Source organism: Ascaphus truei, chromosome 2, assembly GCF_040206685.1.
Source record: "Ascaphus truei isolate aAscTru1 chromosome 2, aAscTru1.hap1, whole genome shotgun sequence".
Classification (NCBI taxonomy): Eukaryota; Metazoa; Chordata; class Amphibia; order Anura; family Ascaphidae; genus Ascaphus; species Ascaphus truei.
In genome coordinates, this window is record NC_134484.1 from 93,020,439 (window position 1) to 93,038,262 (window position 17,824).

The 17,824-nt window shown below is 38.4% G+C and overlaps 1 protein-coding gene across 1 annotated transcript in view; it reads right to left on the reverse strand.

Moving 5' to 3' along the window:
• CRISPLD1 (cysteine rich secretory protein LCCL domain containing 1) overlaps window positions 1–17,824 on the reverse strand; it is a 69,118-nt gene that overhangs the window by 13,082 nt on the left and 38,212 nt on the right. The window contains exons 3-9 of the mRNA XM_075583189.1: window positions 11,563–11,681; window positions 11,314–11,446; window positions 10,453–10,568; window positions 4,731–4,831; window positions 2,164–2,343; window positions 1,265–1,325; window positions 92–158 (exon numbers count right to left, since the gene is read on the reverse strand). Of these exons, the coding sequence (XP_075439304.1) occupies window positions 92–158; window positions 1,265–1,325; window positions 2,164–2,343; window positions 4,731–4,831; window positions 10,453–10,568; window positions 11,314–11,446; window positions 11,563–11,681 (777 nt within the window). The remainder of the gene's footprint in view (window positions 1–91; window positions 159–1,264; window positions 1,326–2,163; window positions 2,344–4,730; window positions 4,832–10,452; window positions 10,569–11,313; window positions 11,447–11,562; window positions 11,682–17,824) is intronic.

Here is a 17,824-nt window from a genome sequence, read left to right on the forward strand (position 1 = left end):
TATGTTATAGTGTACACAGTTAACGAGTTATTGTTTGCAAAGTGTTCTAACTAGTGACAGAAGCATAATACAACATATACAAAATATTTACCATTTCATAATGTACACTTCCAATAACTTTGGCATTGTTCTCCAAACAGCCAGCAGAACATTCATATCTGTCAATTGACATAGTAAATAAAAGGAAATTATTTAACAATAGCAACTTCATTCTGTTCTTAAACATGCTTTCCTACAACAGTTCAATGTCCTAATTGTTCCATTTGTTTATTTATATTATTATTACTACTCAGTGACTAATCAGGTCAATGCTCAAGGTACACTTCTATTTTAATATTTATACAACCGGGGGCAACAGTCTGATGCACGAAACCTGCAATTATTTACTAATCTATGCAATCATATTATGATACAGATGTAGCAAGACTTAGGGGCCTATGCAGAGAGCAGCGAATTTAAAAATTGGCGAATTTATTAAAAAGTAGCTTTTTTGGAGAGTTTTAATCTCCATATGCAGAAAAGTGCGAATTCTGCTATGTTTAACATGGATGCGTGTGGCGAGTTTAAATTGGCGAGATGCGCGCTTCAGAAATGTGTTAAAACAAATTCGCGCCTTTTTTTTTCCCTTTGCAATGGCCGCGAGCGGCAGTTTTTTCTGGCGAGGCAAAACGGAGACAATCGCGCCATTTTATTGGCGCGAACAGCCGCTAGATGCCGTTCGCGCCTCTCTGCATTAGGATATTTTTAAAACTGGCGAGATTGAGGTTCTCGCCAGCCGCGAGGCGAGTTTTACAAATAGAAAAGAAAAATTGGCGCGTTTTTCGGAACTCGCCATTTTCTGCTGCTTTCTGCGCGATTTTCTCCAAAAAATGGCGAATTTCGAAATAGCGCTGCTCTCTGCATAGGCCCCTTAGTGTGAGCGTTGCTTCCCGTGGTCCAGCGATTGTGGCCCTTATGGATTAATGCTGCAGGGGGTCCAATTCAGAAACATGGACCCCCCGCTGGGTAATCATGGCAGACACTGTCCCCAGCACCGCAGAATTTTGCTTGTTCGGCCACTGCGCTCGGGACAGTAAGTCTTTCTACATCTGTAGAGAAGGATTTCCTATTCCTTTCCCAATGTCAGGGCGTCAACGGGCTGCAACCCTGCGATCACTACACAAGTAATAACACAGTTAGATTGTTCATAGTGGTCTTGTGCTGCGGACAAATCACAATTCCAGGGGTAAACTTAAGTATGTGAATATATGAAAAAATAAATCACCTGTTACAGGTTGTTCCTTTACACTGGTCCCTCAATCGAACTTCACATGACACAATTTGAGCTACAATTAGAAAATAATCATATAATCAATACAATAAATACATATATTATTATAAAGACATATTAGATACTCAAAATAATCTATAATCATTTAACTTGGGCTATATTTCACCTATTAGGTGGAGTTTGGTACAATCTTTGAATATTTTTGCTACTGCATCATAAAGGGAACATAAATAAAATCCAAGGATATTCTTAAACACACAATCAGAAATGACTCTACAAGGACAAAATCCATGTCGTGTTCACTTCCTGTTTAAGAAAAATAAAGACATTCCTTGTCTTGCTTGTATTACTACACGTGTTGCCCTATCATTTATTTCATGGTAGATATTCATCTCATTACCACACATTTAATACATAAAATGTACAGTATAATCCCAACGATCAACATTCATTCTGGAATGTCCTTGCTGTTAGTTAAACCAACTATGCGAGAAACAGAGAGAGACGAGGTAGAATAAAAATATATTTCACAAAATAGTTTTCCAAGAAACGAAGCATGTTGGAGAAATGGAATCTGCGATATTTAGAATAACACAGCCCAAGTTCTTTGTAATGTTTTCAGGTATGATCAGGCATCAAATTTGCTTAGGGTTTTATATCGGCTCCTTTAACTGAACGATATTAAAATTTGTATAAATGTATTACATGCAATTCAACTTATTGTCTCTGTAATTATTTATTACTTGCGAAGTGTAACCGTGATACATCAGCTGTTTCCAAAAATTGATATTTGTAGAAAAAAGAAGGCATTTCCAATTTCTCATTCAAAACAGCTACTGGCAGCCCTAGACGCTTAAGTTATAAGCCCGTTTAATGAAAATAAAAATACTTACACATTTGTTCGGTACTAACAACTTCATTGTTACTATAACCATCAGTCCTAGTAGAAGATGTTGGGGAGTGAGTTCTAGCTCTGCTCTGTGAAGTTGTATCCAGTACTTTTGAACGTTGTCTTTCAATCTCATTGGTCTCTTCCTCTGGTTCAGGAAGGGGATAATGCCTGTCTGAACCTTCTGTGAAAGTGAATACAAATAGCATGACATTGTGTTAAAGGCAGAGTAAATGAGTACTTCAGTATTAGGTGATACTTTTTTTATTTGGACTAACAACTGTTATTATAAGACAAGCTTTCGAGAGTTCTCTCTTTTGCTCAGGTTAGGTAATAGCGATAAATCTCGAACACTTGTCTTATAACATCATTTATTACATGCAGCAATGCTATATTCAACTCTTACAAAAGTTATGTATTTAAAATTCTGTAAAAGATGTTAATTTTGCCTTCAAAATGAATCTGCAGCAATAGCCTCATCAGCAGCAACATTTTCATTGCATTTGCATTTTGGGAAGGCCCCACGCTCCCAGCAGTATATTTTATAACCTCAAGTGACCTTATTTGATCTCTAGGAACAAGCCTACCAGACCAGTAATAAGCATCTTCCCTGCACTGCTGCCAACTGTGTAAATCTCAGCCTAATTACTAGTTGTGGTTTTAGAAAGAAGACTCTGGTTCACTGGAGACTGAGGTGAGACCACCAAACTATTTCTCCAAGGGACATCAAGATGGCCATTAATCCTTGTGTCAGGAGGTATGACTCCAGTGCTGAAGAGCATTACAAAATAGGTGTTATTCTGTATGAATACACAGAAATATAAAATACTCAGCTCTTTCACAGCAATAGGTAAATATTCTTATCCACAGCTGAACCATTGGTTATTTAGAAAAACAATGCCTACGTGCTATTTTTAAACGTTGGCTATTCAATAAAATAATTTGAACAGTGACTGTATTCATTTTGCATACAGTATGCATGACGAACTTGCAAAGTTTTCCATTAATAATGGCAAAATCTTCCTTTAAAACAGGAATATACAGTTATCCATTTCTTACACAAGTAAAGTGTATGTCAATATCTTAAACACATGTAATTATTTCTATTTATCAAAGTCATTTTTTTAGAGTCATTCTGTACTAAAATAGTTTTTCATGTCCTAAACGTTCCATTTCTGATTCCCATTGATGAATGTTGCAATAGGCATCCAATTATAATCTGAGTTGTTAATTAAATTGGCACTGGTATTATCACTCTATTTTAATACAGGTATGTAATACTTTTTTCAAATGGAGGTTATTCATTTAACTGCAAGAGTGCCAGTCTGGGACTATCACATTGAAAATGGGAGAAATATTTTCAATGTAAAAGAATCTTGTAAATAATCCTAATATTATTTTGCCCTTACACAAGAGAACATATCAAACTGTAAAACTGTATATTGACCTGGCTCAGATTCTGCCTTTGTCATGTTTATCAGAGACAGATAAGGGTAAATATACAGTACCAAGCACATTGTTGTAACACTATCATTTTATCAATGCATAACGTAACATAGTTTTTCATTTTCATAATTAATACAGTTCATTTGTAGAGTTTAAAAGACTTCAGCCTAAAACTTTGAGACATATTTAAATGAAATAAGCAGGGGGATTACTGAAAAGAAACGTAGACCTTGATATTTACCATTTTCATACATTAATCAAAGTAAATTACACCAGAAATACTTTTATTTCTTCAAATACCATAGTATTCAGCATTAGACATATAGAGACAACAATGAGACGTCCTCTTTCCCCACATGTAATTTGCCTAAATTAGGTTCAACTAAAATGCATATCTAAATTAAACCAAACAAGCATCATTGAGATTTATTCTATAATCTGCGGAAACACAGAATCGGAACTATGGCACTTTAGAGAATACGGCCCATTATGTCACAGACAATTTGGTAATTTACCCAAGGGTATATGGAATGCACATTTTTATAGGCTCATTGTAATGTTATTGAATGTGCTGTTATGCCCAGGTGCTAGTGATCGCAATAACCTAGTGGCTAAAGGACGTCCTAAATCACTAATCAAAAGGTACTGTAAGATTTGCAAATACAGTTTTGAAAGTTGAGGTGCATTTCTGTACTTCATAAATGTTTAAATGTTTCAATGATACAGCTACTGTACATGCTAAAAAAAATAGCTGTCATCATTTTATGTTCAGTGGGTTAAGATTTTCTTGGTAGAAAGCACATAAAAAATATCACTTGTTAGCACATTCACGTATCTCAGATAGGTCTGCAACCCTGCTTTTACCATTATCTCTTAGCATGCAATGCTTTCACTACAGCTACTGTAGGGATTCTGGGAAATTACATGCAAAAGGTTACACAGTGGTAGAAAGCAATGCATCATATAAAAAGAGCAAACGTTTGTATTTAACTACACTTTACATTAACCAAAACAATTTCTCATATAAATAGATATGGATGTTATGCCTGTTCTAATTACCGACTATGCAGTATTAGAATACCATAGGACTTTTCCATTGACTGACAAGTACATTACATTACATACCTTTGAAACAAAGATTGTCCTTGCAGCCTCCTCCATAGCTGGGCGGGCAAGACGAGCAAGAACGGCCATTTTTATAGGGAGCATGGCCCCACCAATTACCCCTTAAAAAATAAAGTAATAATACAATAAATGTACAATACTTTATTTGCTCCATACAGATGTGACAGTCAATATTGCACCTGCTGGGGAATTAGTCACATACCTTTTTTGTATTAGCTATGCCCCTTTTACACGCGTGGCTAATGATACATTAGATACTACAATGGCACCTGTTCCCGGTGGCGCTAGATGTGTGTGTGCCATTGCAATGCGTCAGCGGGAGCAATAATGGCTGCTACATCTGTATATGATATTTTTTAAAGTGTTGTTGGGGGAATGAGGGGGAAGGGGAAGAATGTTTTTTTATCCATACTATTGCTAAACAATTGTAATAAAATTAATATAAACTGCAATGTTGCATTTTAATAGTAAATACTTCAAATCCTTTCTGCAAGAGTGTCCCCCAGGGGTTGCAGCAAAGAGTAATGAAAGAGTGCTGGATTTCAAGCTTTTCATTAGCAAAGGATTTAAAGGTTACAGCATAAAATATAAAAACATATTTAACCATTTGCTACTATTTGATTTTCTAACTTGAAGTTTTGCTAATTTTTCTTCTCTCTCAAAATACTAAGGCCCTGATCCACAAAAGGGTGCTAAGCTTTATCACGTCTTTACTCCCATTCATTTGATGCATCCTTTTGTGCATCTGGGCCTACTGTAAGTGAGCAGTTCAAATGCTTCATTGGCAATTATTTAACCCAGCTTAGAGGGCAGTGTGACGGTGAAGGGGTAACCAGGCTATCAATAAAGGTATTATGCCCGGCTGGTTACCTCTGAGCCCTGTTTCAGATTTTAGAGTGTCAACTCTTCAACCTGTGTATTGTACCTGCAGTCAATGTAATTGTATGGCAATAAGGATTTTATGTGTGTTTTACCTTTCCAGGAGTGCTAACCAGTGGAGATTTTTAGGCTATGAGTTTCCGGGGGAACTTTGCAGTAAAAGTGTTGTCAGAATATGTCTAGGTAGAAGGGGTCCAGGGTTGCTGGTCACCCCAAAAATGTATCCGGGAATCAGGTCAGATTCCCGGGGACATATAGACACCTCACTCCGGTTAAAATCCTCCCTTGAAAACAGTTACACGACTCACCGCCAGGTTGCCCTGCTTCAGCACAGACCAGAAAGGTAAAGGAGGGCATAGGGATTTATGTATCCCGGGTACAGTCAAGGTTCCCTAAGTTAGTGAGGGTCCCCCAGCATATGCCCAGGTACCCAAAAATCAGTTTAGCGGTTCTGGGGGGTTTCTCCAACTGCATATTAAGTTTTGAGAGGTTCTATGAAACCTAAGTCCTAGTTCCAGTAAAGGAAAGATATACAGCCCTGGGAGTGTGCCTAAGCGTTTTTTTGGTTCTAAAGAAAATTAGGTTTTCTTAAGGGAAGGAGCTACCGTACAACTCTGAGATTGAAGCTAAGCATCTTTTCATTTCACTGTGGGACTTAGACAAAAAAATCGGAAATATTTGTCATATTTCATAAAATGTTTAATAGCCAATGTGGCTATAAGGTTTTTACAGTCTAAGTCAGGTTTACAGTGGATGAGGGATATGGCTAGTGGGAATAAAAGTATGTAGTCCCATTCAACCCCTCATAGCCCAAAAGACAGACAAGGTAAAAGTGTAATAGTATATTTTTATTAAACTGAGATGTTTGTAAATGTATTATACTTATAAGCAGGGACTTTTAAAGATGTACTCTGAGGGGGGCTAGTGGGCTACCAATTTGTGGTGCCACCGAGTCTGCCCTAGGTCCGTACTTCAAAGCCACAGATACTGCCAGAGGTGTTAAAGCCATTTGGGCAGGATGGTTAGCTGGAGTACCCACGTCCGGGAAACAATGCCGGCTATCACGACTAGCATTTGCCTTCCCAGACTTGGAGGCACCCAACCCAGCGGGTGGCTTCTGAATATCAAGTGGCTAAGGTGGAAAACTCACGCATGCCCTCGTTACATTCAGAAGAACCGCTTGCCCGCTTTGGAAGACTGGCAGCCCTCTGATTGGCTGGTTGTAAAGTTCCCAGGCTCGGATTGGTTGTAGTATTTTATGAATGAATCTCAAATACTATAAGAAACCCATCAGCCAATCCGGACCTCAGATTCACACAGATTCTAAGCGCCAAGACAGCAGGGGCAAATTTGAACTCACCAAAATATGCTCTTGGAGAAATAGATGCGAGCCTGCGTCAGAAATTTCAAGGCTGAAAATTCCCACTTTTCGGGGGCCAAGTTCTGAGAAAGGAACGTAGCGGTTGCTGCTGGAACTACACGCCGAAGAGAGTACCAGGACTTTTGGTACTATCTCCCGGTCAAGGGATTTTGGCATCTCCGAAAGAGATACAGCGGAGGCGTCAGGAACTTCATGTCGATTTGAGTTCCAGGACTTTTCAGGCTAAGTCCCGGTCAACCTAAATACTCTGTTTTTTGGACTACTTCAATTAGGAAAGTTTAGTTTTGTAGGCCAGACCCCCAGTATGTGTTTTCTCCTGTATATTGTAATTCATTGTGTGTATGTCTGTTTCTAAGGAATAAATCGCAATTTGTTTTACATCTTGGTTTTGCTCAGTGATATGATCCTAATATAAAAGTGTAAATCCCTGGTCTCCGGTGACAGGCAGTGAAATGAGTCAGGATAGATTCAACTGTCCCCCCACCCACCCTCCAAGATGTAGCGCTTAGATGGGACTTTACAGCAGGAAACATATCCTGGGGAATATTTCTTAAATATACTGCAGCTAAAATCAATAACAAAGACAGAAGGAGGTGTACAGGAGAAAGACAAGGGATTAGGAAAAGCAGTAACAAAGTTATTTGGACTATTTAAGGTATGTACACAATGCTCATAGTTTAGGAAATAAAATACCAGAACTACAGTAATTGCAATAACGTCAAGTTACAATAGAGAAATTGTGGCTATTAAAAATTCACTGCACAATGATCATCATTACTGGTAAAATGTTTATACTAGGTTAATCTCTATTTTGAAAGGATGTGGCAGGAAAGAAGAACAACATACTGTAAAAGCTACTGAAATACAAGGTACTGGAGAAAAGAATGAGATTTTGAGTAACCTTCAAAACTGGCGAGATAGTTGTTCTTTCTTTTCGGATGATCTACAGACCTTCAGGACAGGAAGAGTGGACAAGGTTTTAATGGAGGTTATCTCTAAAAATGGTAGTTAAAGGAGATAATGATATTTATGGAAGAGTTTAATCTGCCTGATGTGGACTGGAGTTGCCAGTTCAACCAGAAGCAGGGACGCTGGAATTTTTTCAGGGGGCATCTCTTAAGCAATTAGTGAGAGAGCCTAAGCACTAAAAAATATATACAAAATGAGACTTAATACATATTACTATAAGGTGTAATTGTCAGTGATAACATTGCTTCCAGTGATCATAAACCAGTGTGGTTTAATATATAGACAGAGGCTAAGTCACACTGCACAAAATGTAAGGTTTTATATTTTGGGAGGGCTGACTTTTCAGAGATGGGGAGATATTTAAGGGACAGTTTGGCAGGGTGAAGTTATGTAAGTGGCGTGCAAAAGCAGTGGGAAAAACTAAACGATGCAGTGCTAAAAACAACAAACTTGTGTGCCAGGCAGGTTAGTTAAAGCACAAGGAAAGAACATTGATATGTTTCTCATACCAACTTGGTAGGTATTGTAAAGACAAGAAGCTTAAAGAAAATATAGATTCGAAAGAAAGATGATAAAGAACTATAGTATATCAAGTCATGCAGAAGTAGGCTGAGCAAGTAATCAGATGTGCAAAGGCCCAAGCAGAAAAGAAAACAGACTTTTTCAATTAAGATGTGAAATTAAAACTGGTGATCCGTAATTTTTTATTGTTGACATTACAAAAGGTCTAGAAGGGAATGTATACCTTTTTTCAGATAACACAAAGATCTGCAACAGGGTTCACAGTTCATGGAGGTAAACACAATTATTCATTAGGTAGATTAGAGTTGTAGATTTGGTAGATTAGTGGTCAGGGGTGTGGCAACTACAATGTAATGCCCCAAAAGTTTAAAATAGTGCATTTGGGTCACAAAACTCCAAAGGCAGAATACAGGATAAAGTGAATTTAATGTCAAAATCTATAGAGGAAAGGGACATGGGAGTCATTATATTATCACATTTAAAAATGGTGAAACAATGCAACAAAGCAATAGGACAAACCAGCAGGACGCTAAAATGTATAGGGAGAGAAATTCGCAGCAGAAAGATATTATTGGTAAGACCTGAGCTGGAGTACAATCTGTGTTCAGTTCTGGAGGCCATACTGTATCTCAAGAAGTACATAAATGAATTAGAGATTGCGCAAATAATTTATACTGTACAAATAAGGTGCATGGTCTACATAATAAAACTCAGAGATAACTAAAGGACATCAACATGTACAGCTTGGAGGAGATAAACGAGAGGGAATATGAATGAAAGAGTTTTAACAAGGTACAGGAGGGAGGGAAGCAAACTTTGAAGAAGAAAGAAGAGGTCTTGTTCTGAAGGTGGAGAGTGACAGCCTCAGGCGAAATGTGCGCAGGTGCTTCTTTACAGAAATGGATTTGTGGACTAGCCTCCCAACAAAAGGTGCTTGAGGTTAAGACAGTAAATTTTAAAATGCTTGTGATAGACATATGGTTATCCTAACAATGAAAGAAAGCCACGAATCAAATAGGGTTTGAGTTATACATGTAACCCGATTTACTGTCCCCAGAGCTGTGGGAAGAAAAGCAAAATGCTTCAGTGAAAGCTGTGGCTGCCTGCAGGGGGTCCGTTCTTACGAATGGGAACCCCCATGGAGAGTTTTCCTGAGACCGGGGGAAGCCACAGTTAGGATTCCACTGCTTCCCCCGGCAGAAGGAACATTAAGTGTAGATACATCTGTAGGCCGAATGGAAAATCGGCAGAAAAGATGGGCCAAGTGGTTATTTTCTGCCGTCAAATTATGTTTAAATATTTTATTTTAAAGACTACTGTACATACACATGAAAGACTGTTCACAAGTAAGATGGCTACATGTATTTGGTATTGCTAGCACAATGAGTAATACTAGAACTCTGTATTCTTTCTTGTTTCTCTATCTGTAACTTTGTTAATGTGTGATCTCACAAGTGGCCATTTAAAATGGCCATTCCATGAATCTTGGATCTTTAATCTTTTTCATCATATAGATACATATGCTATGTACTGGAGAACAATATATATTTTCACATATTTACTAATCAGTGTTATGCCATAAGATACCTTCTGGATGTCGATGCACCTCGCTGCCCATTGAAGTGGTTGGGCATTAATGTGGTTGGGCATTAAAGTAGGTCCCAGTGCATAAAGGTGTCTTAAGGCAGAACCCCGCTTTGTAAATATGATCCATAATATCATCCATATAAGCAGTGGTTGACAAATCATCAAAAAATCTACTCGCCACACAAAAAAATCTACTCGCCACCTAGTAACAAACGTGTGCTGCTTGGGCCAATATTTACTCGCCCGGGGGTTATATCCACTAGCCCGGGGCGAGCAAATGTATAGGTTTGTCGAACACTGCATATAAGGATGAATGTCACACATTTATACTTCAATAAATAATGTGCATATTACTAATTAAAATTATATTATATATACACTTACTTTGGAGAGTAATTGCACACTAGGTACACGGCTTTTGGCCAGATCTGCCCCCAAATGTTCATGTTATGACACAAGTTTATGGCACAGCCAATTCTGCTACTTGTTGCCCATACCAACTAGATAACAGGATAAAAAGATTAGGAACATCATTTAATTATACACATAAACATTTATATACAATTCTGTACAAAGTAGAACAATATAAATACAGATCAATAACTAACTTAGGTTATTGGGACCCACGTGGTAAAGGTTACATTTGCTTGGTGATGTTCATATGGCTTACCAATACCAAAATGACACATTTCTATAATGACTTGTGAGCAAAGGGATACTGTAGTTTACTTATACATGATATTCTGGGTAAGCAACTTGGTCTTGCTCTATTTTGATTCCAACAGACTGTGCATGTTAACCGTAAAAACTCCTACCAAAAAGGGAAAGGTTTGTCTGTATAAATAATACCAGGTTCCTGTCCATGGTATATATCTTGATCCTTGTGCTCTTCTACTGTATATTTTAACATTTACCTTCTCATGTTACTCAATTACTTAATCATTTCTTATGCTCTTTGACCCTCACATTTGCTACATATTATATGCTGTTATGTGTAGTAATGATTTTTATTTGGAGAATCTCTTTAAAAAAAAAAAAAGAAATGGCCAGCCCAACAATCATGCCATATCAATTTCCAACAACTGTATACAGAACATCCACAGGTATATATACATCCATATAGCTTTTTACCATTTTCAACAAAGTGCTTTAATTTGTTTCTGTTAGTATTCTAAAATGAATAATTGGCCTGTTCAAAAGGCTAAATATTATATAAAAATTAATCATATTGAATAAAAGACGTACCTGTGTATAATGGGTGCAAACAGGACCAGAGCACCTGAATGGACAATATGGATTGCATTCTTGTGGATAAGGGAATGTGTAGTCTCTCACTTCATCATACCAAGCCTGGACATGATATGTTGGTGGCCTGTATCTATTTTGATGCATGAATGCAAATAAAAATGTCATTTTCTTAACCATTTACAGTCTGAACATTAAAAGTTGTGTAAAATGAATTTGAAGACAAATATTGAATACTACTATATATACCTCCCCCAGTGAGCACCCAAATTTTGTCCAATGGATGGAAGCAGGTTTGCAGGCCCATGTTCCCATAAACAAGATTCTGCCCAGGCTTCTGCAGATCTTTCAAGCTCCACATCCCATATCTGAGAAAAGAAAGAATATTTTCATTAAATCTCTATGTAGCTGAAGTACAAATGTAAACAATTCTCCCAGCAAAACAAATGAAAAAAAGATGTCCTGAGGCTGGAACTGGATACAAGCTGCTACTTCCCTGTGTTCCTGCTATGTACTTTGCTACACTAAAGGTGTGTTTGCATCTTACAGAATGCGAGTGAGATTGCTATATTTTTATGTTTGCACATTACAATTTTTACATACTATACGATATATGGATAGTGCTTGTGTTGTAGAGCTCACCAGTGCGTTCTTTTTTTCTCAGAATGTACCAAACGGTTGATTTGGCCTCTCCTAATGTTCCTGCTATCTCTCTGATGGATTTTCTTTTTTTTTTTACAGCCTAAGGATGCCCTGGTTCACTTGCATTGAGAGCTCCTTTACCGCATGTTGTGGGTTCACAGCAACAGCTTCCAAATGCGAATGCCACACCTGGAATCAACTCCAGACATTTTACCTGCTTAATTGATGATGAAATAATGAAGGAATAGCCCACACCTGTCCATGAAACAGCTTTTGAGTCAATTGTCCAATTACTTTTGGTCCCTTGAAAAAGTGGGGGCTACATATTAAAGAGATGTAATTCCTAAACCCTTCCTCCAATTTGGATGTGAATACCCTCAAATTAAAGCGGATAGACTGCACTTTAAGCCCATATTCATTATTTAACTGTAACTTGAATTTATTTTGGTACACAGCCAAAATAACAAAACTTGTATCAGTGTCCAAATATTTCCGAACCTAACTGTATCTGTATATATAGTTTAAATTACATAATACAAGTCTGAACATTAGATGCATGGTTTAGTTCTGTACGAAAACTATAAATGTACAGTGAGATGGCATATCAAGATCTTGCAGTAATGTGACATCAAACCGAAGTAACAGTGTGCCGGTCTTTACAAGGTTTGCAGCCCTTTGTAGAAAAAAGGGAAAAGGCATCCGGAGCAGCAGCAATGAACTAGTAATGATGTCGATACGAACCCAAAGTCTGATTATTGGCTTTATTTGTACACGCAAATAGGACAGGCAAATTCCATGTCCTCCCTCTACGCATTTCACGTCACACCATTGCTTCATTAAGGAGTAGGGTGTAATGGACTGAACACATTTAAAAAAAAAAAAAAGCCAGCGAAATCGCAGGTGCATATAATCAAGTAAAACCAAAACAAACAAGCAGCAACCAATCGTGCTCCGGTAGGTGTTAACCCAACGAATGTATCATCATGTAAGCACGGTGGATACAATCAACTATGGGTAACTAATTTCCCAAGCATCTATTAGTTTGAAAAATACATTCAATATTAGAAGGCATAATTTAAACCTTTAAATGTTATCATAATGATGTGTAATATTATTTAATTGAACAGTGAAAAATATTTCACTACAATGAAAAAGATGCCATTATAGAGTCATCAAATAACAAAGATCTTCTGTTTAGATACTGCATGCCCAATTAAAATATCCACCTAGCTTGTGATATACTGTACAGTATAGATAATTAGTATCCTGTTCATCCGAGAGAGAGACAATGTATCCAATTGTGAGATTTCACTGTAGCGAAATACATCCATAGCATAAATTGAAACGATTAAGATATAGTTCGTATCTATATTTGCTATATCATTATTATAGTCACTCTATGTCTTAATGACCATGTTTCTATGTCAGAAGGATGTTGCAATATTAACCTAACAGTTGCTGGCTGAAAAGATATACTAAAAACCGCAATGCATCCAATGCAGCAAGTACACCTCTAGAGATACCTCTACAGTATATTGGGTCTGGTAAAGATTGGTAGTGATCAAAATCAAAATCATAAATGACCACATAACCATAACAACATTTTTCAAATCTCATTACTTGTAAGTAAATGAGCTTTATATTTCCATTAAACCAGATTAAGATATATACTGTACTTGAGGAATTGAGCAGAAACCAGAGAATAAAAAGAAGAAAAAGGAAAGAAACGGGAAAGAGAGGTGGGGAGTGGGGGGGTAGGGGAGGGAGTGGGGGAGTGGGGGGGCGAGGGGAGGGAAAATAGAAAAGACAGGAAAAGTGGAGGAGAGGGAAGGGGGAGGGGAGGAAGGGAGAAGGAAATGGAAATTAAAAAAAAGAAAAAGAAAGATGGATAAGGAAAAAGCTGCTCAAGAAAAAGGTGTTACGTACTTTCCATGCGCTGGTTGTTAAACCTACGTATTATTTATGACAACCGCTGATCAGAAGATATACCACAAAATTGGTCTGACAAGATATAAATATATTCATCTTAAAGATCTGTGTGTTATCCTTATTATGTAAGGTTTTGGTTTTAATTACATGCGAACAAATTTTCTTCAAACGCGGCTAGTCCTTTTAAACAGAATTTGCGGCCACTGGTGCATTGTGTGTGTCCTGCTGCAACTCGCTACCAGGAGAAATACAGTCTGCTTTATCTGTGTATATATATTTATATATATATATATATATATATATATATATATACAGTGTTCGACAAACCTATACATTTGCACGTCCCGGGGGCGAGTGGATTTAACATCGTGGCGAGCTCCTATTGGCCCAAGCAGCACATGTGTAGTACTAGGTGGCGAGTAGATTTTTTTGTTCGGCGAGTAGATTTTTTGGTGATTTGTCGACCACTGTGTGTATATATATATATATATATATATATATATATATATATATATATATATATATATATATATATATATATATATATATATATATATATATATATATATATATATATATATATATATATATATATATCACACACACAGATAAAGCAGACTGTATTTCTCCTGGTAGCGAGTTGCAGCAGGACACACAAATGCACCAGTGGCAGCAAATTCTGTTTAAAAGGACTAGCCGCGTTTGAAGAAAATTTGTTCGCATGTAATTAAAACCAAAACCTTACATAATAAGGATAACACACACACACACATATATATATAGCAAATGTTGCAGTCGGCACTCCAAAGGTCAGCATCAGCTTACAGGTGCATGTCCCATACAAATAGAATAAAGATACGAAACCGTTGTTACACGAGACCAGGAGATAGCACTCAAATCTTGATGTACAAGGTTTGTATTTTAAGGCAAAAACAAGGCACACATGTGTGAGAAGTTTCGGTCCCCAAACGGGACTTTTCTCAAGTATAGGTATATATATGTAGCCCTCTTTGCTATGGCTCTACAGTAACTACTGGTACTGCACACACCTGTTGGCTCAGGAAGATCTGGGCCTCCGCTAGCTGGGAGCCTGGGGTAATAGTAATAGTATTGGCAGCGCCTCCACTTACCCAGGATCCCCAATGAGTGAGATTTCCCTAGGCAAGAACAATAGCAACACACAGTAGTAACTCTCATAGGAGAAATGTCACTGTCCCGTCACCGCGTGCCCTCACACAGTGTCCATATGAAGTATAGATATGTATATAAGCTCAGTCCCTTGGTCACTCAACCCAGTGTCCCCAAAGAGTCTTTCCCAAGGCGGGATCAGCGCCTATTTGTACAGGTGTTGGTGCACTTTAGTAAATACCTTCCGGTCACTGGGGTGACCAGCAACAACTTCAAAAAGGATCTGCCGATCCAGCGCAGTCTCTCACACGTGGATGATGCACAGCAGCCTGGGCCCAAACGACTGTCACCAACCGCAGCAGCTCCGCAACACTGTATCCCTATCTGACTATGCAGTAAGGTTAGGTATCGCTACCAATATAGGGCGTCCCTGCAGCACCACAAGCTATGGTGACTCAGGGAATACACTGGGGCCTGAGGGGAAATCTGGCCTACGCAGGCGGGTCACTGACCCCCTGCACACACACACTACCTCTCCCCTTGCGCCTCCGGTGTCCTCTGGCTAGCGTGGTCTCTCCCCCACGCTTCCCTTTCCTGCCTCTCGCAATTCCTGCGTTCTCATTCGCTCCCTGGCGTCAGGTGATTTCGCTGAGGCTCCTGGGGGTTGTAGTTACTTGCTGAGCCTCTTTTTGATTGGCCAGCCATTCGCACGCTTTGCACTGCGCATTCGAGAACTCTCTCCGCTCTGACAGTCGCTTCTGACAATTACGCAACAATATGGCGGCGCCCTGTGCTGCCGAGCCGCTGCGGAACCTTCCCTGCAGAGACACGCTGCAGCGAAGGTAGATCAGCGAAGTAAATCAACGATATGCAATATAACAGCGAAGGTAGAAGCAAACTGAGACATCCCTACATATATATATAGTTTAAATTACATAATACAAGTCTGAACATTGGATGCATGATTTAGTTCTATACAAAAAATGTAAATATACCGTGAGATGGCATATCAAGATCTTACAGTAATGTGACCTCAAACTGAAGTAACAGTGTGCCAGCCCTTACTAAGGTTTGCAGCCCATTGAACTGGAAAGCTTGATTTTTGCTGAAGATGTTTCATTCAGTATGGGTTGTGATAAAGTACATTAAAGTTGAGTCCCTTATGAAGTGTCACAAGATGTTAGAAATGAATGGACAAATCCAAAGCAGGTGCCTACAGATTAAAAAAAGTAAAGTAGGATCTGTAATTGCAATAATTCGGAACCAATGTTAATTGTCAACTTAATTAGAGTTGTTCAAGGTGAAATAATTGGTCTATAGAAGATTATATCCAGCCACTCGTGTTTGGATTTATAATTCCTATCATAATTTAAAATTGCTGCAATTTTGTCTGCTCATTTTACCATAAGCATTTTGATTTGGGACACAGACATGGATTATTTTAAAATAGAGAGTTGGCAGAATACATTAAATTGTACAATGTAATTATTTATAAAGTATATAAGCATTACATTAATAATAAAAATAAAAAAACAGCAGAAACATTATTAGATTCTAGAAGAGCTTTATCTTACACAAAGTTTCCTAAAAAGATAATGCCAAGTTAAGCATTTTATGGACTTCTACAGTTAATAGAGCTTATTTAATAAAGTTTGAAAGTGCCAATTGGGCACTACCGCATGTAGATACCTCTTCACTTGAACCCAATTAAAATTTATTGAATAATCCATAATATATTTTATATTGCTTAAATTAACTATATTTGAGTTGACTTGAAATGTAAGGTTATTCAGCACATATAATATAATAGGATGCATCCCAATCCCTGGTCCTACCTGTTGTGAAGGTGGCGGAGGCAGCATCAGAGGCAGCAGCTCGACGGCGGCAGGGGAGGAGACCGCAGCTCTGCGGCAGCGGAGGAGACAGCAGCGTGACTGGAGTGAGGGACAACTTCCGCTGCCTCCCCCGAGCTGCTGCTTCCATTACCCACACCACTGGTAGGGACCAGGGGAGAGAGAAGGAGAGAGAGGAGGGAGGACAGTGAGAGAGAAGCAACAAGAGTGAGGGAGGAGAGTGAGTGAGGGAGACGGAGAGTGAGGGAGAGAGGAGGAACGTGAGTGGGAGAGAAGGCGAGTGAGTGAGGAGGGCAACAGGGGGAGAATTAAAAAAGAAGGGGTGAGAGTGAGTCAAGTGGCCCTCCAGCCAAAATAATTGCCCACTCCTGCTATAAGCCCTTTACAGAAATTTGATACAGAAACCCAATGGTTGCAAAATGATATCTAAATGAAATCAATAAATGTGCAACATAAGAAGATGTCAGAAATGGGCACTCACAACTTTGTGATGTAGCAATAGGAAATCTAGTGCAGATACAGGTAAGATGAGGATCTGTGGACACATCAAGATAGTCGAAGAGAACACCAAGTTCTGGTGCACTCCAGACGGATTCTACAAAATTCAGCTTGACTTAATCATAAAGAAATGTATTGATGCAGAGTGAAGTTACAGTGGCAGAAGCACAACGTTTCAGGTTAAACCTTTAGTCCTGATGAAGAGTTAGCCTGGAATATTATGCTTCTGCAACTGTAATATCACTCTGTCAATACATTTATTTATGATTAAGCCAAGCTGAATATTGTGGAATACATCTGTAGTGCTCAAGAACTTGCTACAGCAGAAGGTCTTCGTGTTCTCTTCAATACATCCCAGCTTCTGCACCTATATAAAAAAAAAGTATGGCTAAGGAAGTTAAAGAGAAGAGTTCAAATATTCTAGTCGAAAAATTAAGCTACCCAATATCAAAAGAAGGCAA